The 27,742-nt window shown below is 42.4% G+C and overlaps 1 protein-coding gene across 3 annotated transcripts; it reads right to left on the bottom strand.

The window, feature by feature from the left end:
- Positions 1-26,252, bottom strand: SMTNL2 (smoothelin like 2). 3 transcript variants are annotated; one of them, XR_006170820.1, is made up of 9 exons: positions 25,756-26,252; positions 16,576-16,663; positions 15,651-15,890; positions 13,380-13,455; positions 11,796-11,966; positions 11,122-11,239; positions 9,685-9,836; positions 4,490-5,201; positions 1-3,740 (listed from the first exon to the last, which is right to left on the bottom strand). XR_006170820.1 is itself a non-coding variant. In XM_042830319.1 (8 exons), the coding sequence occupies exons 1-8, from the start codon at positions 26,158-26,160 to the stop codon at positions 5,075-5,077; spliced, it is 1,377 nt and encodes a 458-aa protein (XP_042686253.1). In that variant the 5' UTR covers positions 26,161-26,252; the 3' UTR covers positions 1-5,074. The 3 variants fall into 3 exon arrangements, 1 of the variants encoding a protein (XP_042686253.1); XR_006170821.1 differs by having other exon boundaries at positions 1-4,587; positions 4,899-5,201; XM_042830319.1 differs by having other exon boundaries at positions 1-5,201.
- Positions 26,253-27,742: the final 1,490 nt, after the last annotated feature.

Below are 27,742 nucleotides of genomic sequence, written 5' to 3'. Positions count from 1 at the left end.
TTATGCTAACAAAAACACACACGTTTCCAGCTCTAAATTCACAAAGGCATGTTTTAATGTTTGTTACAATTTGTACCAAATGCTCCAGCACCACCTGCTCTCTTTACCATCACCCTCAGAAAGGCGGTGCGGCACAGCAGCTGCTGTCTGGGTATTTCCTGATGCACGAAGCTTTCCACTGTGAACCGTGTAGATGACACTGCTGGGTATACTGAAAACTATATCCAAATTCCCACGCGTGTAAATACAAACCAACAACAACAACAGGAAAAAAAAGCAGTTGCAAATAAATTTAACAGCACAATCAGTAGAAATAGACGCAAGTCAAAACCAATTCCAATGCAGTTGAAAGATCAAACTCTGTGTTTACTGCGCTAACATTTTACAAATCTGATGAGAAAAAGTTTGACTGAAGTCTGTACGCTGCCTTGCAGGGCGCTGTGTAAAGTTAACCATCCAAGATCACAGTGTCTTGATGCATATAATACATATAATCCAAAAGGTGATGTCAGGTGAACTGAGCTGTCCAGTAGTTATGATTAAAAAGCCCAGATTTACGGGATGAATTTTATAACATTATACGAACTTATTATCAGTAACAACAAATGCTTCCTGCATGGCTCTTATTCATTGACCCACGCATGTTAAAGATTACTGTAGGGTGGGGGTTTTTGCTTTTTCACGTTTTACTGGCATTAGGATAAAGCACGAGACTGCAGCTGATTATTAGCTGAAACTAACAGGAATGAGAGGAAAGATGAATGAACGTGGTATTTGGCTACAGAGTTGCACGATGAGTTTGTGTGTTCCACTTCAAACATGCATTCTGCCTCTTACCACAAACACTGTTTCGTGTTGTAAATCTGTATTATTAGGTGAAAAGTGTTATTGCTTAATATTATCTTGACTACTATAGCCTATTCCCTTGCCAAAGGCAAAGTGCTACACTTGCTTCACAATATCACAGTATCACCCCGTCACCACTGCTTGCTTTAGAAATGGGAATAAGACTGTGGTGACAGCAGTAGTTCTCTGCCATGGCGAATCATGGATGATTTGTATGACTTCTGTATGATTTTTTATAACAAATTTATTATGTATTACTGCCTCTATGTAACGTGTTCGTGGACATGAGAAGGCACTTTCTTTGATGGAATCACAGGATGCAGCCTGGTTTTTGTCCTTTTTAAGCTTTTTTTGAATCATGAACAAATTTGAAATGACATAATCTTCTATAGGTTTACGTAGAATATAATGGGGCCTGACGGTTCCTGTTCATAAGGTTCAAACCAGGCCACTGGATTGTTCTGTGGTAACTTTAACAGTGTATATTGAGACAAGATCAGCAGTTGGAACGGCAGCTTAAGTCTACCTTTAAAAACCAGCTCAGCCTTTAGCTTGAGTGTTCGATTTCCCTCCATAAAAGCATTCTTAATGTTTCACCATTGGCAAAAACTGCGGTAACACTGACAAACCAGAGGTGAGGAATAGTTCTAAAAGTGAATGTTGTTTTGTTGTGGGTTTTTTGTGTTTTTTTTTTCCCTAAAAAGCTGAAGTTCATGGGATATTCTTTCCTAGGGCCCTGTCCCAATCCCTTCCCTACTTCCATCCATGCTCGATCAGGTGATGATCCCAGCAGTGTATTTGGTACTGCTACTGCAGTCAGCACTCGTGACAGTGCTCCACTGGAGAGCATCAAAACCAGAATGCAGATAAAGTGGAACTGGAATTTTACCTGTATTTCCTCCCTCAGTCCAGAATGTGTAGGCTAATCAGAACTTTCTTGCTGCTTTGCTCAATAGAACAAGAATCTTCTATATTCATAGAATATTTCCTCCACTTCTATCGTTATTTGTCTTACGAGTACTGATTTAATGGCATTCACCATTTATGTCTACAAGTCCTTGTTAGAAGCCAGGATTTTTAGAGGCAGAGATGCTGTAGACTCTCAACAAACCGGAAACCTCTGCCAGTGACAGGTTTGGGACAGATCCCTCGGACTTGCTTGGGCTACCATTTTAATCTCCCTGTAATGATATCTATCTGTAGCAGATGCAGTGCCTTCAGGATGGGTCAATAGATTTGGTTACTTGAAAGTCACCTATGGAGATACTTTTTTAAAAGTGAAAATCAAATGGACAGTGGCAGTGAACGATGGCCTAAGAAAATGCTTGCACTGCTTAGATTTCAGTGCGCATCTTTAACAGCTATCCTTTTGTCTTTGTTGTTAATTTCATATACAGCTAGTACAAGAAGACAGAGAGTCACTTGCATTGCTTTTTAAGAACAGAATTACTCACAGCTTTTGAAGGTTAATCCCCCAGCATGTAGTCTATTTCAGTGCTATGTTCTAAGGCAAAACTGCTCAGAAATGGCTTGTAAACAACAACACTGACTAAAGAGAACAAAATGTGCTTAAAGGCCGAAAGTGTGAGGGCTTTGAAGGTTTTAACAAGGAGAAATACAATCACCTAAACAGTAGGTAATGGCTCTGCTGGGAGTATTCTGAAAATCTGACATAAAAAAATTGATCCAGACTTTAGAAGTAGGATGAAGATGCCAACAACCTGAGATAGTACTGAATATTGGATACAGTGCAGAAACTGGAAAAAAAATCCGAGACACTCTATCTGTGTAAAACACAATATGCTGACTTCATACATTGTTCCTTTGTCATTCATGTTAAATACATTTACCATCATATTCATGCACACTGTATTACTTTTAACCAGAAACACTAAAAAAACATCAGGGGATACTTTACACACATCATTAAATTTAATCATACAATCTCATCCAGGCTATATATTTTGATCAGGCATTCTCTAACGCATTTTAGTGCACTGTACTTTCCTATAACTATGCGATAATACCATACCTATCACGTCCTTATATACAAACCATCAGGAGTTAAAACCTGTCTTCTACTCCCCAGCTGGCAAGATGCCTTTATGATCGTCTCTTTAAAATGGGAGAAATTTTGGAAACTGCACAAACAGCTTTTGGGTAAATGAGAACAAGCTCAACTGTAGCAAAAACCTTAATTCCCCTTCATGAATTGGCAAAACTACTTATGCCTAGAATTTCCTTTTTTATAGTTATTTGCTACTAGACCAAAATGGGCCAAGCACTTAACCATGTCCTCAGCACTCAAATCACACAGGACAATCATTCATGACCTGAGACTGCGTACAAATCAAATGTATAAAGCTGCTGCTGCCAGTAATACAGCTGCAGTGGAACTTGGCTCTGCTAGTCGATGAAAAATATTCCGCTATAAGAACGGAAATACGCACGTCACATACCTACTGCAGACTCATTTCTCATTGTGCCTGATTCATCATTTCTCCAAAACACAACTGGTTCACAGAGTGTTTGTTGGAACAATTTATCCATCAGAACTATGATCATTCAAGAAAGTTAGGAACCAAAGGCAATGGCAGACACATTACAAACACCTTGCCTGCCCTCTGCCCACTTGCACTAAACCTGTATGAGCAGTGCCTGGGATCACTGCCAGTTTAATCACGTCTTTCAGAACCATACTAAGATGCACATTTCAAACACGCTTTCAAGCTGTTTCCAGCGTGTTGTAGAAACAGGCTGGGCACACTGCAAACAGCTTTTGGTGATCCAGCTCTTCAGCAGGTGGCTTATACTCTACCTTTACATGGCTTTTTCTTTTCAGACTTTGTCTGATAAAGCGGTTGCTTCATTCATGGTTTCTTAAGTAAACTTCACTGGAAAGGAAGGATAAAATAAAATCCTTCTATAAAGAAGCAGTAATTCTAAAGAACATTTTATATGTTTCATTATGAACTGTCATCAACACAGAGCCAAAGTCATCTTTGTAACTATCTACAAAGAGCATAAATAAATGCAGGTTAAAAACCCATTCTCTAGCATGAGTTGAGGGCTTGCGGCTGGCCGTTTTTACTTTATATAGACTATTCTTAGAATAGAAATACATTAAAAGGCCCTAGAAAAAAAAATATGCTTATTTAGTGTTTTTGTTTACAGCGTTCAATGGGAGAACAAAGCTATGTTGATTTAGCAAACAGAAAGTCAGAAAAGATAAAACATGAACTTTACGTCTAGCAATTCTGGCGCAAACCCACTCTAGTTAATGGAGACACTGTTGACTTAACATTCATTTAATTGAAACCAGATACTAGCCCGAGGCATTTTAGAGCTCCCACGTATTTCACACTTTTTTTTGGAACACTGCCTGGCCACATTAGAGAGAGAACACGGGGACTGAAGCTGTAAAGGCTTCATTCCTGTCCACGCTGGGCCTCTGCTCTCCAGAGCTCAGAATAGTGCCTATTTCACACGCGCATGTGTGCACGCACGCATTCGCTGGAGTGGGATGGAGATGGTGGAGGGGTAATATTGCTAAATTTGCTAAACAGGATCTTTCTTGTCTATTATTTCTGTGGGATACTGAGCAAAGAAGTGGAAGTGAAGTAGCTGCCTCCTAGAGTTTTACCTGTATTTTTAGGAGGGAACATCTTCATAGCAGAATTACTTGTCAGCGTATAAAACTGTTTCTAGCCCAGTAATGTAGCAACAGGACAAGGAGTTACCCTACCAAAAGAGGGTAGAGATCTGGATTAGATATTAGGCAGAAATTATTTACCATGAAGACAGCGAGGAACTGGAACTGGTTTCCCAGATAAGTTTTGGATGCCCCATTCCCAGAAGTATCCAAGGCCAGGGTGGCTGAAGCTTTGAGCGACGTGATCTAGCGAGTGGCAACCCTGCCCACAGCGGTGGGATGAGAACTAGATGATCTTTAAGGTCCCTTCCAACCCAAGCCATTCTGTAATTCTAACAGAGACAGGAGCTGAGATTCAGCTTCCTGTAACCTTTGAGAGAATATTAAAAATTAAACCTACTATTAGCACCAAAAGTACATAGGCACTGCTCAGCAACACTTCAGTCCGCAAATACAATTGAATGCTTTTCACTGTCCACATGCTTGCAAGAACTAACGGTGTTCTATTTGCAAAATGTCAGTCTTCCCATTAGCACAATGTACTTGATCATTCTGGCTGGATGGGTGGTGATGGCTTTACTCAAAGCGCCGTAGATGATTATACAGAGATTGGACATAAGTGAAGACACACATGGGATCTGGCTTGTGGCCCATCATCATCATGTCATCCACTTCTATCAGACGATCACAGTGAGCCATTTTCCTGTAGTAATAATAAAACAGATTCAGCAAATCAAGAGTTAAAGCCAAAGCCTGTAACTACTTCCAAGATTCTTTGCTGCTCCGAGTTGAGCATCACTGAGGGATATAAGAAATCCTGAGATTTATCAGGAACAGTGAAATGGTCAGGCTGAGGTAATATTGGAGGCTGTTATTTTAGCGATCATGGAAAATACTTGTTCTTCCCCTCTTTTCCTCTATACTGTGATCTGACCCAATCTTGTACGGCCTTTTTCCCTGTCCTATGTTTCTGTGGCACGTAATATAATCTCATTCCTGTGCCCAAGACTTAGTAAACAGGGCAAAATGAGTTTGCAAACTATGAGTTTTTCTACTTATTAAACAGAAAACTTCTAAAGAATAGGAAAACATGAGATCAGATGTGCTCATTAAAAGCCAAAGTGGCCATAGGTTCTTCTTGTTTGCTTTCCCCTGTCCTTACATGAGCAACTCGGACTGTTGTCCAAGATGACCGTCATGTTGGAGAGCACAAACCTGAGATCTGGAGCATTGTGAAGAAAAAGAAAGATCTGCTCAAGCCTAGGATTAAAAATCACAAGGACAGCAAGCATTTGGGCTGTGGAGCTCACATGATGGCTAACAGCAATAGTTGAGAGCCTTTTCTGGCAATAAGAGAACAGTTCAGACGCCATCACAGCTAAGGAGAAGTAATTTCTGTAGATATTTCTTACCCAATGTCTCTCTTTGTGTGCATGCTCAAGTTCTTGACTTTTCCTTATACTTATTGCTAGATTGAAATTGAGGTAAAAGCACACTTCAATTTTGAGAGTTGTATATATTTTCAGTTCAGAGAGTAACCATCTGAAAATGCTGTAGTGTCATTTTAACTCACTGATGTGTAAGAAAATTTGTGTATGCTTATTTGTGTAAAAAACTGTGATTCACAAATTACATAAATAATTTGCCAGGTGCTAGAATAGGGACAAGGGAAGAGCAACTGATGTCATCTACCTCAACTTCTGCAAGGCAGTTGATGCAACAGAAGGAAAGAATGCCATCCAGAAGGACCTGGACAAGCTTGAGACGTGGGCCCACATGAATTAAATGAGGTTGAACAACTCCAAATGCAAAGTGCTGCACTTTCTCTGGGACAATCCCAGCCATGAGAACAGACTGGGAGAGCAGCTCATTAAGAGCAGCCATGAAGAGAAGGACTTGGAGGTTCTGATGGATGAAAAGCTCAACATGAGCCTGCAGTGTGCGTTTGCAGCTCAGAAGGTCAACTACATCCTGAATGCCTCAAAACAAAGTAGCAGTCAGCAGCGTAAAGGAGGCAATTGTCCCCTTCTACTCTGCCCTTGTGAGGCACCATCTGAGGTACCGTGCTCAAGCTTAAGGCTCCCACCACAAGAAATATATGGAGCTGTTGGAGAGGATCCAGAGGAGGCCACCAAGATTATCAGAGAGCTAAAGCACCTCATCTATGAAGACAAGTTGATGGAGTTGAGGTTGTTTAGCCTGGAGAAGGCTCTGAGGAGACCACACTGCAACCTTCTGGTACTTAAAGGGGGCTTATAAAAAAAAAAAAGCCCAAATATTTTACATGGGCGAATAGTAATAGAAGGAGTTAGAATGGTCTTAAACTAAAATAAGAGAGATTTAAGTAAGATATTAGCAGGAAATTTTTTAGTTAGAGGTTGGTGAGGCACAGGAACAGGTTGTCCAGAGAAGTTGTGGATGCTCCATTCCCTGGAGGCATTCAAGATCAGCTTGGTGGGGCTGTAAGCAGGCTGATGTAATGTCTGGCATTCCTTCTTAGAGCAGGGGGAGGTAGAACTAGATGATCTTTAAGGTTCCTTGCAACTGAAGCCATTTTGTGATTCTATGAACCCTCACACAAAACTCAATTCCAAAAGCTAATTTGCTTGCTCTTTCCCCTTTAAGGGTCACAGATTTTCCTGGAGACATTGCATACATTAACATGCCTGAGATTCAAATCGTGTTTTGTGCAGGTGGGATTGGCAAAGAAGCTACAAGTTGAACATCCAGTCCCAGTGGGCTGTCGGGTAAAAGTTGGATGCATTGTGCTCTATGAATTCAAGTTTCCTTTCTTATGACTGACACGGACAAATCCATTAAGACTTCTTAATTACTTGAAAAACAAAATGAAAAAAACAAACAAAAAACCTACAAACAACACTTTCTCCCCCAATAATTAAAAAAAAAAAAAAATCCAACATAGAAGTAGTATACAGTGGTTGGCTTTTTACTCCTCTAAGGTGAACTCATTAGCCTGCTTTCTCAAGTTTAGCTAAGGCTGACAAAGTAACCACAACTAAATTTTCCCAATTTAAATGACATGTTTGTGGTATAGCAACTGCAATGTTAATTGCACAATTACACTGAAATGCTGAAGATCTGCAATTGTTTGCCTAAACAGAGAACCACACAATAGAATTCTTTACATTTCCAGAAATATAAGTTCTACATGAACGATAGCACTGGCTGCCTCTCCCTTATTCTTTATGAATTAGTTTCCCATGCTTACAATTTATCTTTTTTGAACACTGGAAAGAAGTCGCTTTATAATGCAATTCAGACCTGTTGACTTTGAATACGTTACAGAACAATAAAGAGGCAGGACACAGGGTTTTCACCAGTACTGCGCTTGCTGTTTCTCTCCATTACAACACCCTTATTTCCATTACATGCATACCATATAATGGTGTACGTGGTCCCGACAACACCGATAAAGCCAAAGCTTTGTTCCTGTTACTTTCAGAAGGGGAAAGAAGAAATGCCATCTTAACTGGTACACACCAGTCTGTTGCAAAAGAAGCATCTGTGGGAACCTGAGGGATCTATCTTTGCAGTTGAGTACACAGATCAGTTCTGCCCATAATTAAAGGTTAGTCTCCACTTCATCTGATCAGGAGAGAGCACTGCAGTGCCCGACCAATAAACCATCAAATACATAACACTGTGATGCTAGTTATCACCAGAATAATTATTTCCCCAAGTAATACATAAAAGAGATGCAGAATAAATCTTTCTGAAGACTGAGGAGTAATTTGCATTTATTTGTATTACAGGTATGTAGTATTCAAATACATTCACTAGGCTGAACTGAGTTTGTCTGAGCATCAGTTTCCACAGATGCAAACCCCTGTAATTCTGCACGAGTAGAATTTGTTAATGATAGCCTATGTGAAAGATTAACTGTCATTGATACTAAAATCCATACAAAAATAAGGATACACGATAAACGAAGTGGCAGGCTGATAACTGAACAACTTTCCTCCCTGTTAATAACCTTTTGCAGACCTAGGCAAACATCAATGTAAGTAGAAGCCAAACATGGCTTCTACTCAGCATTCCTTGGCAGAGAAGCTAACAGAGAAACCAAACTGCTCAGTTAAGAAATGCAAGGACACAGAAGTCATACTGCACACCCGCTGGCAATGTACAAATCACAACAGAGACAGTAAATACCTAAAATGTACTTTAATCTGCAGGTTGCAACTTTCTTTTTCTGGAAACTACTCGGACAGCTAAACACAGATCATTCAAGATCAAAGTATGCGAGTCTCGCTTACCAACACACAGCCATCCAGTAGGTTGTTAACAATTACTTCTGTCATGCAATCTGTTCTGTTTATATTGTGTTTCTAATGGGCTGGGCTATATACACTCTGGGTTTTGTCTTGTAAGTCCCAGAGAATGCAAATATGTACGGTTTAGGAACTTCCCAGGTAGTCATTTACATGACCTGAGAAATAATATTCTGTCAGTAACAACCTCTATAAAATATATTTGCCAGGGCTATTTTCTTTTAAAAGCAGCATCCCATTGTAATGAAGTTCTTATCAATACACACTACCAAATATTGGAAGGCAAGCATTTACAGCAGATGTTAATAAGGCACCTTGAAGTGTGACAAGTGCAAGCTGTGAATTTCTACATCTATGTAGAGCACAACTGAAATCCAGTGACTGCACATACACTCACTGAAAAAGCCAGTAATGCATACAAATGTAAGATCAAAACTACAGTACAGTCTTACAGCATCAGGGAACAATGAGAAGCAACAGAATTAAGGACTCCAGAGATCCTCTGAAGCTAATGGCTTTGTGCAGTAGCAGTCTTGTTAGCAATATCATCTGTGGCAAAATGCAGTGAGTGAAACCTACTGCTAACAGAAGCTGCAGCAGTCACATGTTCTAGCATTGCTTCTAGGATCACAGAAGTGAGAAAGCAGAATTGAGTACCACTCAAAGACAGTTCTGAACATGGGACTCCAGTCAGCTACTCTGCGTCTGGCAAAATCACATTTGATTTTCAGTTGCTGTTCTATGCGTTCTTCGTGCAGAGCTGCATTTTTTAGCACAACACACTTAAGTTAATGATATAGGATCTACGGAAAGAATGATTAAACTCTTCACTGCTGTCCAGCTTCCTGAGATTGGAACTGCAAGCACTTCAGAGAGATTTAAGGCAATACTCACTCAGCCATGGTGAAAGCCAGCTCAAAGTTCTGCTTGCGGTTAGCTGGATCAAGCTTATTATAATCAAAAGTTTCAGGAAAGAAAGAATGTACAAGAGCACAGAATGCCATCCCGTCATTCCAGCTTGAGGAGAAGTTCTGGAGATCAATGTGCTGTCACAATGAAAAAACCACACATTAGTGCAGTGCTGGAGAACATGGAAGAGCAGTTGCTTTCACTCACTGTAGCTTTCTGTCCTGTTCTCCCACTGACTGAGTAACGGAGCACAGGCTTTGTGGTTTTCCTTCCTCTGTGCGCATGTCCAATACATTCATTGTATTCTGAGAAGAAAGGGCCTCTTGCCTGACGTGCCCAGATACAAAGCAAACAAACACTCAAGGTCCCTGATCCCAAAAGCTGTAAAATACTGTGAAGAATCTCGTGAAACTCAGTGAGCTCTGGAGCAGGCCCAATGTTCCAGCTCAGTGTCGACGTGCAGTGAGGACATTGCTTATGCCTGTGAAGTATTTATAATTGAAAAACGGTTCACCTTGTGGTAAATAATACTGGATAAAGACCTGCTTACTTGCTGCTCAGTAAGGCCTAATTCATTGCTTCTTTATTATACAGAGCAGTAGAAATACTGGAAGAGTTAGGCCTGCTGCAGACTCTGCTTCTTAGAACTAATGTTTATTGTTACTTTCAACTGCCAGAATGAAACAAAGGATGTTTTGGTTCTCTGCTAGTGTTGCTTTCACATCATATAAAGTTTGAAACCCAACTTTCCTCTTTAACAACCAGCAGTCACGTTCATTAGCTGTGCTGGAAAACACTGCGATTTAGCACATTTTACACAATGCTGAAGAACATGCATTACTGGGAAAAAAAAAGCCACAAACAAAACTGGAAAATTTTTCTCTTCCCCCTTGAAACTGCTTTGGGAATTATGGCTTAAGGCCAGGTAAAATTACTGAAGATCTCAGCAACTGAATTCTCTTATCTACTGTGATGTTGCCTTACAGAAATTAATTCACTAACATGTTGTGATTCTCTCTCAGATATTTAATAAAAATTCACTTATCTAAAATCAGAAGAGAATAATTTGGTCTTTTGTGCAGCCAAAATGAGACAGGTTCTACATACTGGAAAAATACTGTCCAGACTTTATGTGATGAGAATGCAAAAATCACAGTCTGCATCTAAGAAAAATACACGAGTATAGTGAAGCCCACACATAACCATGGAAATGTCAGCTTTCAGAGCAAACACTGCTGCGATGCTTTGAGAGACATAGAAAAATCTCATTCATGCAATGACTGTCCTGAAGTGTTGCCCATGCAACACGGTGTCAGAACACCATGACACCGGGGGAAGTTAACTCACTGCTCAGCATGTTTTACATTCAGTTTTTGAGTAGGTTCTTCTGAAAAAGAGAGCTGGAAGTGCTAATGTCTTCACCTTGTATCCTATGGTTTTTGAGCGACACCAGTCTAACAAAATTTGCTTAATGCTGCTAGCGCTGGCAACCCCAAAACTCTGTGATCTCTTCAGTTTAGGTCTGGATTGTCCTTTTCCTCTGGAAAATTAACAGAGACCGGATTAAATTACATCCTAGAATAACTTAAACCTACTTGTCAGCAACATACATGCAACCTTGCCCAGATTCACTCCCTGATCAGATGATGTTTGAGAAACACATGGCTAAAATTTCAACATGCCGGTTCCACAACTAAAAAACATTTTCATTTCACTGAAGCCAGGATTTTGAGTCTTCTTCTGTTTAAATCATGCCCTTATCGTGATGTATAAAGAGTAGTCCTTGTTCTTCTTCCTTAACAAATGACAACAAAAGAGCCTCAGTTTCTTATTTTAAGAAGAGGAGGCAGCTTTCACAACACTCCTAATAAAAGGCATCAGCTTCTTCAGCTAAACAACTTCAAAGATAGAAAGCTGTACCTGTAAATTTCCAGGGCTCAATGTGCAATGTCAGCAAATCTGTACGTTACTTTACAGCCCCCCGAGCTCCAAATTCTACACTGTGTCTTCCCACCAAGCTGTCCTCTGCTAGCAACAATCAACAAATCAGTTTCCCATAAACAAATCCATTCTGCAGATGTAAGAGAGTGACATACTTCCCACTGTCCTGCTCAAATTTCTCAAAAAGCGCTTTCCTGGCCTGTGTTCCTGCAGTTCGTGGAAGCGTCTGAGACCGTACCAGTTCTCGCCTTCTTTCGACTTGACGCTGTACAGCAGGAGGAGAGGAGTGAGGCTTGGGCGTCACACCACAGAAATTATCAGTTGCACTAGAAAAGAATTACAGGAAAACTACGTGGTTAAAGAAAAAAGAAAAGCAGCACTCTGCAGTGCCAGCGGTCAGCATAAATGCCCAGGGTTGCCTGTCAAAACAGCAACTTCAAGAGGATGAGAATGGGTCAAAAGTAATTTAAGTGAAGGTTAAAGTTCTATTAATAGACAATAGCACTCAAGTACAGAAAGTTCTAAGGTTCTTTTAGGCATGAGACATAGTTAGCCAAGCCACAAAGGCTTTACAGCCCAGAGTAGAAGAACAGCAACACCTTTAAGAAAGCACATAAATTAAAGCAAAAGTGGTGGAGACGCAGAAGTACTGAATCCCTGTAACTTCCAAGTGTTCGTTTCCCAGAAGATTTAATTCACATTTTAAAAATAAACTTGAACAGCAATTCAGGAAGTAATTTTGAAAATTTTAGTTATAGTACACAGAATCCTGAGCACATTGGTGGTGCTTCACTGATTGCAACTTGAAAATATGATTAATATAAAGGATTATATTTTCATTTGTGTTTATTTGAGCAGTAAACCACTGCATCAGACTTAAGGAAGTAAGCCAGGCTTAGCTGTGAAAGCGCTCCCCATGATGCACAAACTGAAGCAAAGAGTGTGACACTGAACTGACTGTAAAGTTCTGATATATCTGGAGGCCATTCTCCTGACAGCAAGATCTGCAAAGTGCTTGGTATGTCAAATGTTGGAACAAACTTGGAAGAAACGTTGTGTCAAAATCTGTATGATTTTCAAGGCATGAAAAAGCTCAACTTAAGAGATTTAAATTGGCTATTCTCTCCCTTTTCTTGATGCCTATTTTGCATGCCAGGATTGCCTGGTTGTGGCTGTAGTAATTGCCATACCATATAACACTATACTAAGGAACTGTGACTGTATTAATGAAAAAAAAAGTAACCTTTTGTTTTTTTCCCCAAAAAGACAGCTAGAACTCTTCTGTATCCTGCAATGCGTTTATCTACAGACCAAACTCTAGTCTAGCCAAACTATGGATGTTTGATGGCAGTCATTCGCTGGTTTTCAAAATATAAGTTCAAAGCAGAATCTGACACATCTGACTATTTTCAAAGGTATTTTCCAAATGCCCGAGATCTCCCTTCCCCTAAAAATCCACCGCAGAGTAGTACAGCGCTAGCAGCACATCTTAAGAAAACGTGGAATCCACAACTCAGTCTGCTTTCAGCTGCTCTGCAAAAGGTTGATTGTTGGTTTTGGTTTTTGTTTTCTTTCCCTCTTTCCTTCTCATCTCTGCTCCACAAAGCTCTCATGGAGGCTTACAAACTTTAATGTGTTTAAATTACAGCATCCGGGACTCACCTGTTCTGTAAATCAGCAAGATACTTCAAGAACACACAGAACACAATGGCCTAACAAACGTCAAGATAAATGCTTACCTTTCACCAGTTTTGTTTCCACTGCTTGCTTCATAGCTTGCAGTAGAGACAGGCTTAGTGACAGACGTGGCATTCACTGTACCAAAAGAAAAAGTAGTATTAATGTTGAAACGTTTTTCTGTCCTTCCCTCCTGATTTTTCAAACCATTTCCTGGTCAGACAGTCCTGCACGGCTTTTCACCCCCTGCGGTAAGAAGTAGCAGGCCTCTGTCCAGGTCCTATTGCAAATTGAAAAACCGGGGAAAGATTTTCCCCAGGGATTCATTCCCACAGCAACGCTGTTGCACTACAGCAAAGATTGTGTTCACAGGCCAGCCAAGACTACGAGAAAATGCCTTTGGTGAAGTTGTGCTGGGAACACTGGGTCCTTCTAGGCCCTTGTGCAGACCTTAGAGGAGGGCATACAGCCATGGCTGTCTCACTGAAAGGAGAGAAGCGTGCTGTGACTTAGCTCACCACAGTCACTTTGGCAGATCTAAGCAGTATTGGGATGCCTACCACAACTGACAGCATAATGTAAATTACCCAATCTTAACTTACACTAGGAACTTTCCTAATTTTAAAGTAGAACGTACTCCAAAGGTAGCTCAAAAATCAACCTTGCATCTTCCTCCTCTTGCTTTTGAGGTTACATCTTTTGTGCTTTCCATCTTAGAGCCCCATACTAGAGTCTAGGCACCACAGATGTGGAGAATGGAGTGACTTGTCCAGACTTAACACTAACTAAAGCCAAAACGTTTTGTACAAGGCTTCTTCATTTATGGAAGGCTTCTCACATAGACAAAGATGAAAGACTGACATCTTGGAAGCAATTCCACCTAATTGCTGTCCAAGTCACTCTACGAAGGCACTGAACTGCTGGCCTATTAAAGGACTCAGATCAACTAGACATCTCATTTATAACACTCCATTAAATGTCAGCATACAGAAGCAAATCTGGAAGCACAAACAACTGCCAAACAGCTGTACAAATCTCACAGGTTTTAAGCTGGGGAGGAGTGTGATTTGAGATCACTGTGAAATGCCAGTACATTGTGTCATGGTAACAGCTTGGTGATATAAATCAGAAGCAGTTTTAGATAAAGCTCAAGTCGTCACTTCCTACTGGAATAAAAAGTCCTAAAGGCATCTTGTCCTTTTACGCATTTACACATGCAGACTACTAACTCTTCTTCTGCTCAGACAAACTTGCTTTAAAATCCAGAGTGGGCCCACTACTTCCCAGCTGTCATTAGCTTGCATTCGGCCCCTTTTTTCGATTACCTGAGACATTCACCAATGAAACTGCATTCTGACCTTCTTCTCTGGCACCTATTGTTTTCCACTGCAGAGAATGCCTAACTCTACACATGCACACCACTACGCAAATATACATAGGTGCCCACTTGCGTTGAACTGGTGGAGAGCCCAATAAACTAAAACAAGGATCCACGATACCCAGAAAATTGAATCTGCACGCAATCTCGTTAGTGATTTTAATACTGTCACGTACCTATTAAATGGAACTAGATGCTCAGATCTGAATCCCCCACATACGGAACACGGAATCCCTCTCAAAATGCTTTGCATAAGGATGCACTGGTGGGATACTCACTTCCATTGGCAGATGAAGTCACTGTTCTCACTGAAATTGGGAGGGAGGGGAAGCAACAGAGGGATGCTTTCCTACATTCTTAGCTTGAATATGATAACATTTGAAAGATGAAACTGCAAATACTCTGTTTCTCATTGGCAATTCCATCTGATCTATCTCTACTGTTTCTGATCAATAAAGCATCGCCAACACTAAACACACACAAAATGCAGCCCAAAGACAAATTATCTGACTATAAATCAAATGACATGAGCTTTTCTATTTTAACAAATTTAACTTACAGATAAGATTCTGCAGTAACTTTGTCTACTTGTCAGTCTGCTGTCAGTCATTCCTCCCTCCAAACAATTTTTAAACCTGTTAGCAAATACTCCCTTAACTTCTCAAGATACTTCTTCAGTAACTGCACTAGAATATTAGGTTGCACTGTGAACTCAATTATATTAGGCAACAAAAATTCTCAGAAGATGTGACATTATGAACTCAACCTCCAACTAGGACCCGCAATATTACAAATCAGAGCATCCCGTCATGAAAGGGAAGCCATAGAAGCAAGGTTACATAATTACTTCCAGGTTACAGGACAATCTCCACGTCCCAAGTTTCTTGAAGTAATGAAATGAAACAGAGCTTCAGAAAACATACTGCTTTTTTTTTTTTTTATCCCCGTATTTTACCTGTCTGGTTAGAAGCTTTCAATGCCATCTCACTTTTGCTCTGGCTTTGTCCAAGCAGGCCAGTGGGTGCACCAGTTGTTCCTGCTGAATGAGCAGCTTCTCCTGAAAACTTCTCTGATGTTCTGGTTACTGCAGTAACAGGAAGGTGGGGCATCTGTAAGGTCATTACAGGAGCATGGGCCTCAGGGGAAGAGTCTGACCTATAAGAAGAGGGCAGCTGATGGGAGGCTTTTGCCTGACCTGGTGAATAAGAGAAAAGCAGAAAGGAAGTAAATCTACTTAATACTTGTAATAAAATTACAAACTCTGTACAAAGTCAATCCAAGTATTCTACCCAGTTCTCCCTCTGAGACATCACACCACTTACAGCACCCTGCAGAACTTGAAGTACAATCCTGGTACCTGTCCTGCATGACATTCAGCAAAAACAGCCTTTTCAGGTTATTAGTTCACTAGCACCTACATTTGGTAAGCTCCTCCTCTTCCTCTGTGCAACCCAGCCACGTGATGCAGATTCGAAATCAGCATCCTTGTTCTTTTCTAGTTTCACAAAATGCTGGGCACCTCAGTTTTCTCTAAAATATTGATCAGAAGCAAACGCCCCCAGTGAAGGATGATTTAAATAGATTGGTAATTTGCAAGATGTTTTGAGATGTAAGGCTATAATGGAACCCACAACAGCTGATCTTATTATCAGGGGGGCACTGAGATTATAGTCTCCAGTTTATGAAACAAGCAGTGCATGCTTAACATTGAAGTTGAACATTGAAAGTTAGACTCCTAATTAGGAAACAAACAGCCGCAGCACAAAATCCATCCTGAAACCATTTCAGATTTTAATGGTTCCAACATCCAAAAGCTGCTCTATGACTGCCAGAATCAGGTATTTTTTAAAGTAATCCTTCAGTTCTTGCCCTGTTCCTACCTGATGAAGACTGATGCCCATTTTCAATGATGGAAGAACTGCAAACTCTTCTAAACTCAGGTTTGTGGTGGTCATCCAGGTCTACACTCTGTCAGAACAGAAAATGGACACAACTAAATTTTAAACAGCATCAAAAGTTAAATTATCCAGAAACCCCAGCCAAGAACAGGCCTTCCTTTACTAGTGATCATGATACAGGAGGGGAGGAATTATGTAATTCCAAAGGCCAGAACTTGAAAACGGAACACTGGAATGTACAACTCACATCAATCCTCACAGGATTGCCCCAGCAGGCCCCATACACCTAGCAGGGATCGTCCACTTTTGTTAGATAAAGCTATCAGTATCCACTGTGACTGTGATAAACTGAAGACCCTGTCTAATAGTTGAGAGACGAGAGAAATGCGAGATGTGTAACTCCAGATCAAATCTTCCTGTTCTACTTCTTTTATTTCATCAGAAAGTCTGAAAGACTGGTGTTAAAGTAAGGGCGCCCACCATAGTAGGAGCACATGGAAATCTGAGATGCTTCAGAGGACATAAATTTCCACCTATATACGAGAAAAGATAGGTGAATGTATCTGGTATTTACTTAACCACTTATTTGGAAACAAAACCTTGATTTACTCAGTATTTTTCAGACAATAGGTTTAGTTTACTTCTCCTGACTGTCTCTGAGTCAGTGATCTTGCTGGAGTTACACACGCACTTCTGTGCTCTGCTAGGTAAAGGGCTGGAGGCTACATAGCAAGGCAAGTTTGGTCTGTTTACTGTTAAAATGAGTAAAAGGTGCTGCTTTGTCAAAACAAGCCAAAACCAAACACAACCACAAGTTTTAACACAACGTGCCTTATAGCTCTATTAGGACAATCGAACTTTCTTTCATGCCCCAGTATGGTTTCATATACACCTAAAATAGCAGTGGTCCAAAAATCTAAAACTCTCGTACAAGCAAAAGCACCATTAGCTCCACTGTTTTTTGTGGGATATCTTTCATTTAGAGACCTCTTGAAAGAGGAATTTCTGTAAAAGCCAGCTCCTCAGTTGCCTCTACGTGCTTTGCATACAGAGATTACTGATACATCAGAAATGGAAAAAGTGGGATGTGTCAAGGAGGACAATCAAGGCTGCTAGACATGAATGAGAACTGCACCACACTTATTGCTCAGTTCTACTAGAGCACAGAGAAACTGTCAGATTACAGGAGTATTCTGTAACCGACTGCTCAGCTTGAAGCAGCAGCCTTGAACAGCATTAGGAAGCTTTTGCACATGGAGTAACCTCTGAAGAAAAACCGTCGAGGCATTTTTCACAAAACCTTATTTTGATGCAAACCTGGATTAAAAAATTGACAAGAGAGAAAACAGCTCTACATTTATAGCTTCAGCAGGTGTTCACACTGTATCACAATAAAACAACAACAAAACAGGCAAACAAATCACCTAAATGAAGATTCAGGTAACTTTGGAATTATTCCTACAAGACACTCACAGGAATTGCAAGAAAATAAGAAGAAATAAACAGAAGGACCAAACTTCCTGGTCAAATACACGAGCAGAGATGGCTTCATGGTATACAGTGCAAGTTGACTTCTGGAGCATTTAATCTGTCTGCTTGTATACTGCAGGTCTTTGTGTCTCATGCAGTTACTCCAGCACTGTTGAGTGCCATCAGGCCCCCAGATACCAACGAATAATGTTTGTTTAGATCTTCGTAAGTGATCACAGCCAGCTAGGCAATCACTCTGCTGCTTTCCCCATAGCAGGCTGGTTCTCTGCAGATGTCCTTTCAGCAGTCTGTCAACACTACAGAGAGACTTTTCTGACAGTGTCAAAATAGAACATCCTTTTTATAATTTTAGTCCTCCTTGTTCACAAAGACATCATGCTGAACCACAGACAGTGCAGAAAGATTCTTAACGATTGTGCTCCTGCAAACATGTGAGATTTTCTCATCAGAAAAGGTCAGAACTCATCCTTTCTAATAATCACTGGCAGGTAGAAGGAGGCTTGCAAGAGGAGGTGGGGGAGTCTCCTGCTCTGGAGATGTTCAAGACCTGCCTGGATGCCGACCTGTGCGACCTGCTGTAGGAACTGCTTTGGCAGGGCGTTGGACTCCATGAGCTCTGGAGGTCCTTCCAACCCCTACAATGCTGTGAAATCCTTCAACAAAGGATGCATACTGAGTCACACAGCTACAGCTCTGCGATTCTGCTTTAAAATTCATCCTTCAAACATAACTTCACTCAGAGGGTGGTGACACACCGGAACAGGTTGCCCAGGGAGACTGCGGATGCCCCTGGAGGTATTCAAGGCCAGGCTGGATGTGGCTCTGGGCAGCCTGGTGTAGTGGCTGGCAACCCTGCCCACGCCATGGGGGGGGGGGTTTGAAACTAGACGATCTTTGAGGTCCTTTTCAACCCAGGCCATTCCATGACTCTATGATTACCTATCTGTAACTGATAGCTTGACAAAAGCAAATCTCAGTATTGGGCCTGGTTAGAGAACCAAATTGAAGTCTGGCATCAAAATACCAGAAAGAGCGACTGTTGTTAACAACTGTGATTAACAACTAACACATGAATGCATACTTCTCTTTTTTTGTTTGGCTTTAGCAGCACAGTCATCTGGTAGACTGGAATACTGAGCACCGTACTTGCAAGCAGTTTCATACAGCGCTGTGTTCTACATCTGCTTACCTGTCATACTCCTTTTATGTCACAACCAGAAGATGCATCAAACAGAGCTTTGCTAATGTATGTGATTATTCTGTCATTCTCCTATTGCAGATAAATCTTCAGGCATTTCCTCGTGACATATGTGGGGCTATAAGCTAGATCTCACCTGTTGTCATCACACTTCCATTTAAAAACAAAACAAAACACATGGAAAAGCAATAATGTGGTTGATGAAAAATTCTAGGGAGAAAAGTATAAAATTCTGGAAGGCACATCGTGAGGGCAGAAAGCAGCCTGTTTTCTTCTCATCAGGGAGAGGAGAGAAGAGCTTTCTATTGAAACCAATATGGCCTGTACCCACCGTAACAGCCAAGCTGAGGCAGAAACCTAGACCAGCCACACCTTTCCCAAGCTGACCTCCCAGGGAGCATTAGCGGTGCCCTTATCTTTGACCGTGGAGAACTGTAGACTCTGGAAGTCCCTCTAGGGGCTGAGGGCATCGACTGAAGGAAGGAGAAAAAGAAGGGAAAGAATTCACAGAATGAATTGCCTGGGTTGGAAGGGACCTCAAGGATCATGACTCTCCAATCCCCCGCCACACGCAGGGCCACCAACCTCCACGTTTAACGCTAAACCAGGCTGCCCGGGGCCCCGTCCAATCTGCCCTTGAACACTTCCAGGGACGGACGGGGCATCACAGCCTCTCTGGGCAGCCTGTTCCAGCACCTCACCATTCTCAATGTAAAGAGTTTTCCCTTGACATCCAACTTAAATCTTTCCTCCCTCAACTTATAACCATTTCCCCTCGTCCTGCTGTTATCAACTCTTTCAGAGAGTTGATTCCCCTCCTGTTTGTAGGCTCTCTTTAGGTACTGAAAAGCTGCAATGAGGTCACCCCACAGCCTTCTTTTCTTCAGGCTGAACAAGCCCAGCTCCCTCAGCCTGTCTTTGTAGAGGAGGTGCTCCAGTGCCCTGATCATCTTCATAGCTCTCCTCTGGACCCTCTCCAACAGCTCTATCTTTCTTGTACTGGGGGTTCCAGACCTCAACACAGCACTCCAGATGGGGCCTCACAAGAGCAGAGCAGAGGGGAACAATCATCTCCCTGTCCCTGCTGGCCACCCTTCTTCTAATGGAGCCCAGGATACCGTTTGCTTTCTGAGCTGCAGGAGCACACTGCTGGGCTGAGTCAAGGACAATCTACAAACAACGTGTTTTTGAAGAGAAAACACAGTTTTCCTAGTTTTTATGCTCTCAATTAGATGATATTTTCCTCAGCTTTGAGGGAAGTTGCCAACTAAAGACTCTTAGCAGGCACTTCAATCCCTGGAAATCAGCAGACTGTTTACATGACAGACCCATCATAGTTAAGGAATGCGTCCGGGTTACCACCTTTAATCTCAAACTTCTCCAGACTTTGGAGCTGACAGAAATAAGTCCTATAATCTACATATGCAGCTTCTCCAGAGGTCACACCAAGAAAAATAGGCAAGGCTAGGTGAGCAGACTTTTCTACTCAAGGAAGAACTGACTAACACTCACTGATTCATCATGACAAGTGCAATTTACTGGCCTGATTCAAGGTAAGAGTGAATTTCTGGACAGAGGAAGCTTAAGTTCAGGGTAGCAATGCTAGATTAGAAGAAAGTGGAAATGTACTCTTTTTATCCATCTGAAAGCCCAGCTGATCTAGATCAGCCTGATAAGAATTTGGGCTGACATGTTTGTAGACCTTTTAATCACAGATGTTTATATGACACCAACTCAACAACTTAGTGTCTTCAGATGAGCAGGACCTAAGCAAGTGATAATTCTCCTACTGCCTTTATCAGTCAAAATTCTCTGGAGCTGATGGAAACTGAATTTCATAGGTACATCCTCCAAACTTGAGATTTGATCAGAACTTTTCAGCGCTCTACCACAATTTTCACATTCAAAAAGTGAAAAACTAAGCATCAGGAAAGAAGGAAGGAATAGGGGGACCCTCTAATGCACTAAAATCTGTCCTCTACCCTTAGAACTCCACAGCCTTTGTGTTCAACAGATACACCCTTCCCAACACCACAAACACTGACTGTAATGGCAAACTGTCTATTTCAGCTGCTAACGGTACCTCTGTGCTGTTCTCCCTGTTTCTCACAGAAGACATGCAAAGCTAGCTGCTGAGAGCGACATTATAGGTAACCAGCAGCGAAAGCTTCGGCCAAAAATTGTCAGAAACAAAGTAAAGAACTAATGACCTGTCAGGAGACGTAACTGAGAAAATGAAACATGACTTCGCTGCGTTGCAAATTATCGTGCAGTCAGAACAGAGCTCAGAACATTGTGCTTCTACAAACAACGGAAACACAAGAATTCAGTCAAGTTCGTACCGTGTTTCCTTGCAGACAGAAAAAGGACGGAACAGAGCAGAAAGTTCAGTAGGAAGGGTCCTACAAAGACCACCGAGTCCAAAAACAAGTCTCACGTTGAATAGCTAAAAAGCTGTTCTCAAATCTTTTGCCAAAATAAAAACATAAAAGCATAGAAGCAGAGAACTTTTTGGAAAGAAACATCTTCAAATAGGAAAAAAGAAAGCAAGGTCCTTTTCTTTCACCTTGACAAAAACCACTGAACAAGTCGGTACTACTTCTAAAGTAACGCTGATTTCATCCTGGTTTGGTTTTTAATATATGCTACAATTCGCTCAACACCATCCCAACCACACAGAACGTATTAATGTAGAGTTCCAGTCTCACGCAACAGTGCCTCTACTATGCTGGTATTATCTGATACATAAGTGTATCTCTCTTAAAAATGTAACCATGTCATAATTAGAAATCACATCCAGTTTGCAGAATGATTAACTCAAAATCCTGTTCAATCCATGTAGCTCCAGCTCCAGAACTTCTGCTATCCAATAGCCTTGCACCGGCTTCCTGGCTCCAATGATTATAGAAAGGAAAGAAAAAAAGAAAGAAAGGAAAGAAAAAAAGAAAGAAAGAAAAGAAAAAAAGAAAGAAAGGAAAAGAAAAATCTATGTGCCAAAAGTGCTGCATAAATGCTTTAAGAAGAATTAACTCAGAAGGCAAAAAGCTAATCCAAATTTTCACATATAACGATTTTAAGCCAATCCCTACCGTTCTGACATTACTTTTGTATACTGGCTACTGTCCGTGCTGGATTGGGGTGTCCCCTCTCAGCTCAGCAGCCATAATCTAAAGACCTTGGAACATTCCACAGAGCTACTTTTAAACATACTCGGTTATTGCTCCTTCATTTTTAAAGAGAGAGGAGATCTCATCTTTATTCAGTTTCAGTAGTTCAGACTTCTCAGAAAAATCTACTTAGCTGAAGTTTAGGTCAAAACGAATTTACAGATCTAGCTGTAGCAACCGAACAAGTGGGTTTACTAAAGCACTGCAAACACAAAAAGCGATTCTCCTTTCATTACTAAGATTTCTAATCCATCCATCCCAAGATGGAAAAGGAAAGGTGAGCAATTTTCCACGTGTAATCTCTTGGAAGAACAGGGCAAATAAAAGTGCCAGTGTAACAACCTTGGATACAAATGACCACCTGATGCTAGAACTAACAAATTGCTTTCTGAACCGTCCTGCTCTGCAGAACTGAAACGTTCGCAGAGAGAGAAAAACAAGAAACAAACAAAAAACCTCAGAAAGGGGAGGGGGAAAGACAAAAGACAAGGAGCAAAGAAGAACACATTGCCCCACTCCACGCCCCCAAACAGCCTTCGCCAGTACCTGGAGAGCCCTGCCTCGAGCACAGTGTGAATGTCGGGCAGATAACACAAATCCTTTGCAACACTGTCACTGCTGCGTCGCATGCAGGAGATGGGGGCTAAAACTGTTATCTTGTTAGTCTGCCCCACTCGACAGACAGGCGACTGGGTCCACCTAAATGAGCAGATATGCTGTCGTATATCAGATTTCAAGGACGGTGGAGCAGAGGCTAGCCAAAGATTATATTTAAAAGGATATTTGTGCCCTTACTATTTAATTATGCTCAGAACACCTTGGCCACATTTTCTTCTCAATGAAATCACCTTTAACAGTAATCTAGCAGTGTTACAAAACAACAGTTCACACAATAAAGATGCTCAGAATCTTCAATACCTAATCTTCACCCTGAGAAAGAAACTCTCATCCGGAGCATTTTGATAGAAGCGTTGAAGGGAACAGAACTCAACTCCTTACTGGGATAAGAGCTGCATCAACTACACACCAGGAAGAAACCCAACCAATGAATCTTTTTCAGGAGCAAAAGAGTACCCTGATCCGCTGCTATTTCCAGAAATAGATTAATTGCTTCTCCTATCTCAGACTTATATAAGCATTTACTGCCGATGGAAGTCTCATCAGTTTTTATCACAACCACTAATTTACCTGAAAACAAACACAGTAGCATTTATGGTTGTATTTCAATGAATATAAAGATGTTACAATTATGAAATAAACAGGAGAGTTTGGCAAAGCAGATTACAATAACAAAAAGAGAATAGATAGAAAGCTTACCAGCATGCTGGACCCACTGCAAAACTCCAAAGGAGGGATCTCCACAAGAGATCCTTTCCCCCGGCAGCCAGCTCTTCAATGGGTTTAGGAGAGGTGCAGCCAGGCTCCACCCCTTCCAGCAGCACAGGTGAATTGCCTTCAGCTGTGCTCCCAGGGCTGACTGTGCTCGCCTCAGGTGGTCCATCAGAGGTTCAGGCCGTGATTCAGCAGTTCCCACACAACGGTGCTCTGTTTCAAGTGCTTCTGTTGCACAAATAGAAATTTCAGACAATTCAGGGAATGTTTTCATTACCACAGAGAAACTGGTGACCAACACAGTGATCAAGGCTTGTTCCTTAGTCATTTGAGCACAGCCACATTACATATTTTTTTGATCGACGCTGTAATCTCTGCATGCATTTGGTGTGTGTAGTTCTAGCTGCATCTCCCATGGTTCTTAGTACTGAGATTCCTTTACAGTCAGTTATGCTAACCCTGGAAGGCATCCATCCTTGCGGGGAAAATTGTTGGGAGGACACTGGGGAGCTAACAGTACTTTTGTGATCTTCCCTGAACCCTCAAAGCTAAGCAAGAAGGTTCCAGCCAAAACAAAAGCACATTCTGTGTTTCAGCCTAGACTGTTATCTAAAGCTGGATAACGCTATAGCCTCAGTGCAAACCTTATCACAGAGCGTGGAGTACCCACCACAAATAGGCAGTGGCAATGGAGGTGAGTTGTACGAGGCACCACTTCCTCTTATCCCTTCCCTGTCACCGAGCTTAGTTCTGTTTCTTGCAATGCAATAAGTGTGGCTGGCTCCATGGAGGAAAACAAAACAAAACAAGCAAACAAACGATCCAGAAGTTGTGTAAGATGTTCATATTCATCTTTTGGGAGAAAAGGCAGCAACTGCTACAATAGCATTGGAACAGTACTGCATGTGGCTGCTTTGCCTTTTCATTTGGCCAGCTGTTGCCAAATACTTTTGGGTTGGTGGGAAGTAAAAGGGCTGGAATGTTGTACTGACTCTGCTCAATTGCACCCAAACAACTTCAAATTAGCTTAGTTTCCAAGCTTTTACTTTTCATCCCCAAGGCCTGGATAGCTAATCCCACAACTGTCCATGCTCCAAGTCTTTAAGAATCTGCAAGAGATAGATTAATATTAAATGAAATAGGCTGCCCGTTTTGAAAGCTAGCTCTCTAATACCACATAGTTACACAACAATCATCATGTACTGTCTGGAGGCAATCTCTTGGCATCAAGGATTGTACAGGAACTCTCAGCTCCTTCCACAGAACCAGATGCACTAGAAAAGTATTACACTAAGCTCAGTGCCATATGAGCTTCCCACTAACTGAGCTTTCCATGCACCACATTATAAGGCTTCATCTCACAGAAGCAGTTCTACCACTGGGAAGAACATCTCTGTGCTAGTTTAGGACATGGAGACCATGACAGCTTGCATGGGGCACACCTCTCTAAAACTGAGCCAAAGTAGTACAGCACAGCACTTGTGCCTCAAAACTGTCACACTTCAGCACACCAAGTCACTATGTTAGGTAAGCACATTATTACCTGCTACATATATGCTGAGCTTTTCTCCTTTGTGAGCTTGGCAACTGACAAACAGCACTGCTGGCACACAGGTCCCCCCCGAATCTTAAAGGGATATACAGACATTCACCTACACATAAATGCTGATAGCTGAGACTGCCACAACGTCTCTTCTCACTTCTAACCACACTCAACTGAGAGATTGCTGCCACTCTAAGCAAGATCTCAGTTTGGCCAAGTAGCACTATAATCAGAAACATCTCCAGCTGGCATAACAGTCAAGACCATTTCTCTAGACACCTTCCAAAAGCTCATAAATATTCAATGCACAAGATTGTAAACATTCCCCCGTGTTACCTACAGCTCACTGTAGACGCATCCACTCACACCAAGTGCTCATGCATCCTCATGACCCTCCCTGCATTGCCGCCCCAGCCACAGCCGGCACTTACTTGGCTCCGACCAGACACTGCTAGCTTCGCAAGGGTGGAGAACCTGTCTGCAGAAAAAGCCGGCACTGGAGAGCTGGGTCCCACAGCCGGAGGGCTCCTCTCTGCCTCCTCCTGCCACTCTTGCGGCAGCCCCGCCGACCGGCTGAGGGCCTCCACCTGCCGAGCAAGACGCTCCAGCTGCACCCGCAGGCGTTGGTTCTCCTGCTGCAGCTCCGAGACGCTGCGAGCCAGGGGGCTGGCGAGGCGCAGCACCTCATCCACCTGCCGACTCACGCCTTGCTTGAACACCTGAATGTCCACATGGATCTCCCGAACAGCGCCTCGCAACGTGTCTTCATAGCGCCCCAACGCCTCGCATACCGTCTTTGCTTCGTGGCTGTTCAGGTTGTCGATCTCGCTAGCCATGGTGTTCACGGCCCGCAGTTTCTGTGGTGCGGCCAAATAGGCTCGGGGGAAACTCGGGAGCCGACGGCTCAGTAATCCTAACAGATCTTCTCTCCCTGCTGCCGCCGCCTTCTCGTCCCCTCGGAGCGCGCACAAAACCTCCCCTTACCCGCTCTTAAGCCCAACCCCCGCATCGCCCTGCCCCCACGGCTGCCGGAGCCCGGTTCGCTCCCACAGTGCGGACGCAGAGCTCCGCAGAGCCTGCAGGGCGCCCGGCGGCGTTATGCAGCAGTGTCGCGCCGTAGCGGGGCGCCGGGGCAACCAAACCAGGAGCTGAGTGACTGCCCAGGGCCGCCCAACTCAGTGTGTGCTCCTTCAGAGGAGATGTAATTTCACGAGAGAACAACGAAAGAGGGAGGGAGAAGAGGCGGGGGCACTGGGGGTTCACAGCTGTCGGGGCCCTTGAAGGAAAGGTCGGGCGTGGCGGGCTGCAGGCTGTGCTACGGAACCGGACCTGGAGGAGGTCGATGATGCAGAGCTTGTGTGTGAAGGGAGTGAAGAGGAGATGGTGGTCTGGCAGGAACGAGGAGAGCAAGCGAAGAGGTCATCATCTCGTGTTTCCTCGGATGCCGAAGTAAACAGAACATATTCCTTCCTGAAGGACGCGAAGACAAAGGGTGATAATTGGCTCTGAGACAACTTCTGAAGAAATGCACATATGTGCACCTTTCCCTATGAGTAGAGAATCAGCTCCCACAACCTGACCGTGTTCCTTTATTCATTAGAGCCTGAAACAGAAACGTGACATCCTGCATGCTCCTTAATCGCAGAAAGTTTGAAGTGGAGGAACTACCTTGCTGACTTTGTCAGCACACTTTTTACTCTGCTACTTCCAGAACTGCTTTATGCTTTCTAGTGAAGTGTAACAATATAGTATGTTTATGTCTTTTCAGTTCCCCCATAACAGCATGCTTTGCAGTACACAAGACATACACGTGCCAGTGCTGTACTCATGTACTCATGTACTCCAATCTAGACATACAAATCAAAGCTATGCATGCTCTGAAGATCAGAGGCCTTGCTCTTAACTGCACAAAATATGATTGTTAGCAAGTGCACATGTGCATAGATTGCAAGTGCTCTTTATGCAACCTCTCAGAGTGCCATGTTGCAGCCATAATTCCAGAGCCCTTAAAACCAGTTGTGCCCCAGAGCATACGGTAAGTCATTCCCAGAGAGATTTCTGTAGTTGAGATTTGTTTCCACTCGAATCTCATTTCTAAGTTTTAGTTCCTCGAGTCTCTTTTCATCCACTTGCGCTTAGTGCAGGGACTGGCCACTGGGTTCGTCTTCCCTCTGCCCCTGACCTTGCAGCAGTCATTGTACAAGTCACTTAATTTTTCCACCTGCTGAGGTTTTAAGACCCTTTACGCTCTTCTGCCAGAAGATATAACAGGATATCTTCTAACAGGTGGTGGGGGTGATTTCTGTTTGTTGTCAGGCTTTTTTTAAAAAAGGCTGAAGGCTCATATAAAGAAAGAAGGGGGTTCCTACTGCACAGTAGCTAGGACATGTCGTGGGCTTCTGTTACCGGATCTCTCTG

The sequence above is a fragment of the Centrocercus urophasianus genome, unplaced genomic scaffold (genome assembly GCF_019232065.1).
Source record: "Centrocercus urophasianus isolate 14NV4802_14NV808 unplaced genomic scaffold, USGS_Curo_1.0 seq_33, whole genome shotgun sequence".
NCBI classification, from domain to species: Eukaryota; Metazoa; Chordata; class Aves; order Galliformes; family Phasianidae; genus Centrocercus; species Centrocercus urophasianus.
The sequence above is the reverse complement of the archived record's forward strand: the minus strand, read 5'-3'. Positions and strand labels throughout refer to the sequence as shown.

What these genes read in the sequence shown, in the direction of transcription:
- SMTNL2 (XM_042830319.1), bottom strand. Translation starts at nt 26,160, where the DNA reads ATGGCTAGCGAGATCGACAACCTGAACAGCCACGAAGCAAAGACGGTA. An exon ending in CAGTGTCTGGTCGGAGCCAA is followed by an intron (nt 16,664 to 25,755) that starts GTAAGTGCCGGC and finishes CTGTTCTGACAG; the next exon opens with AGTGTAGACCTGGATGACCA. An exon ending in TGGGCATCAGTCTTCATCAG is followed by an intron (nt 15,891 to 16,575) that starts GTAGGAACAGGG and finishes CTTATTCACCAG; the next exon opens with GTCAGGCAAAAGCCTCCCAT.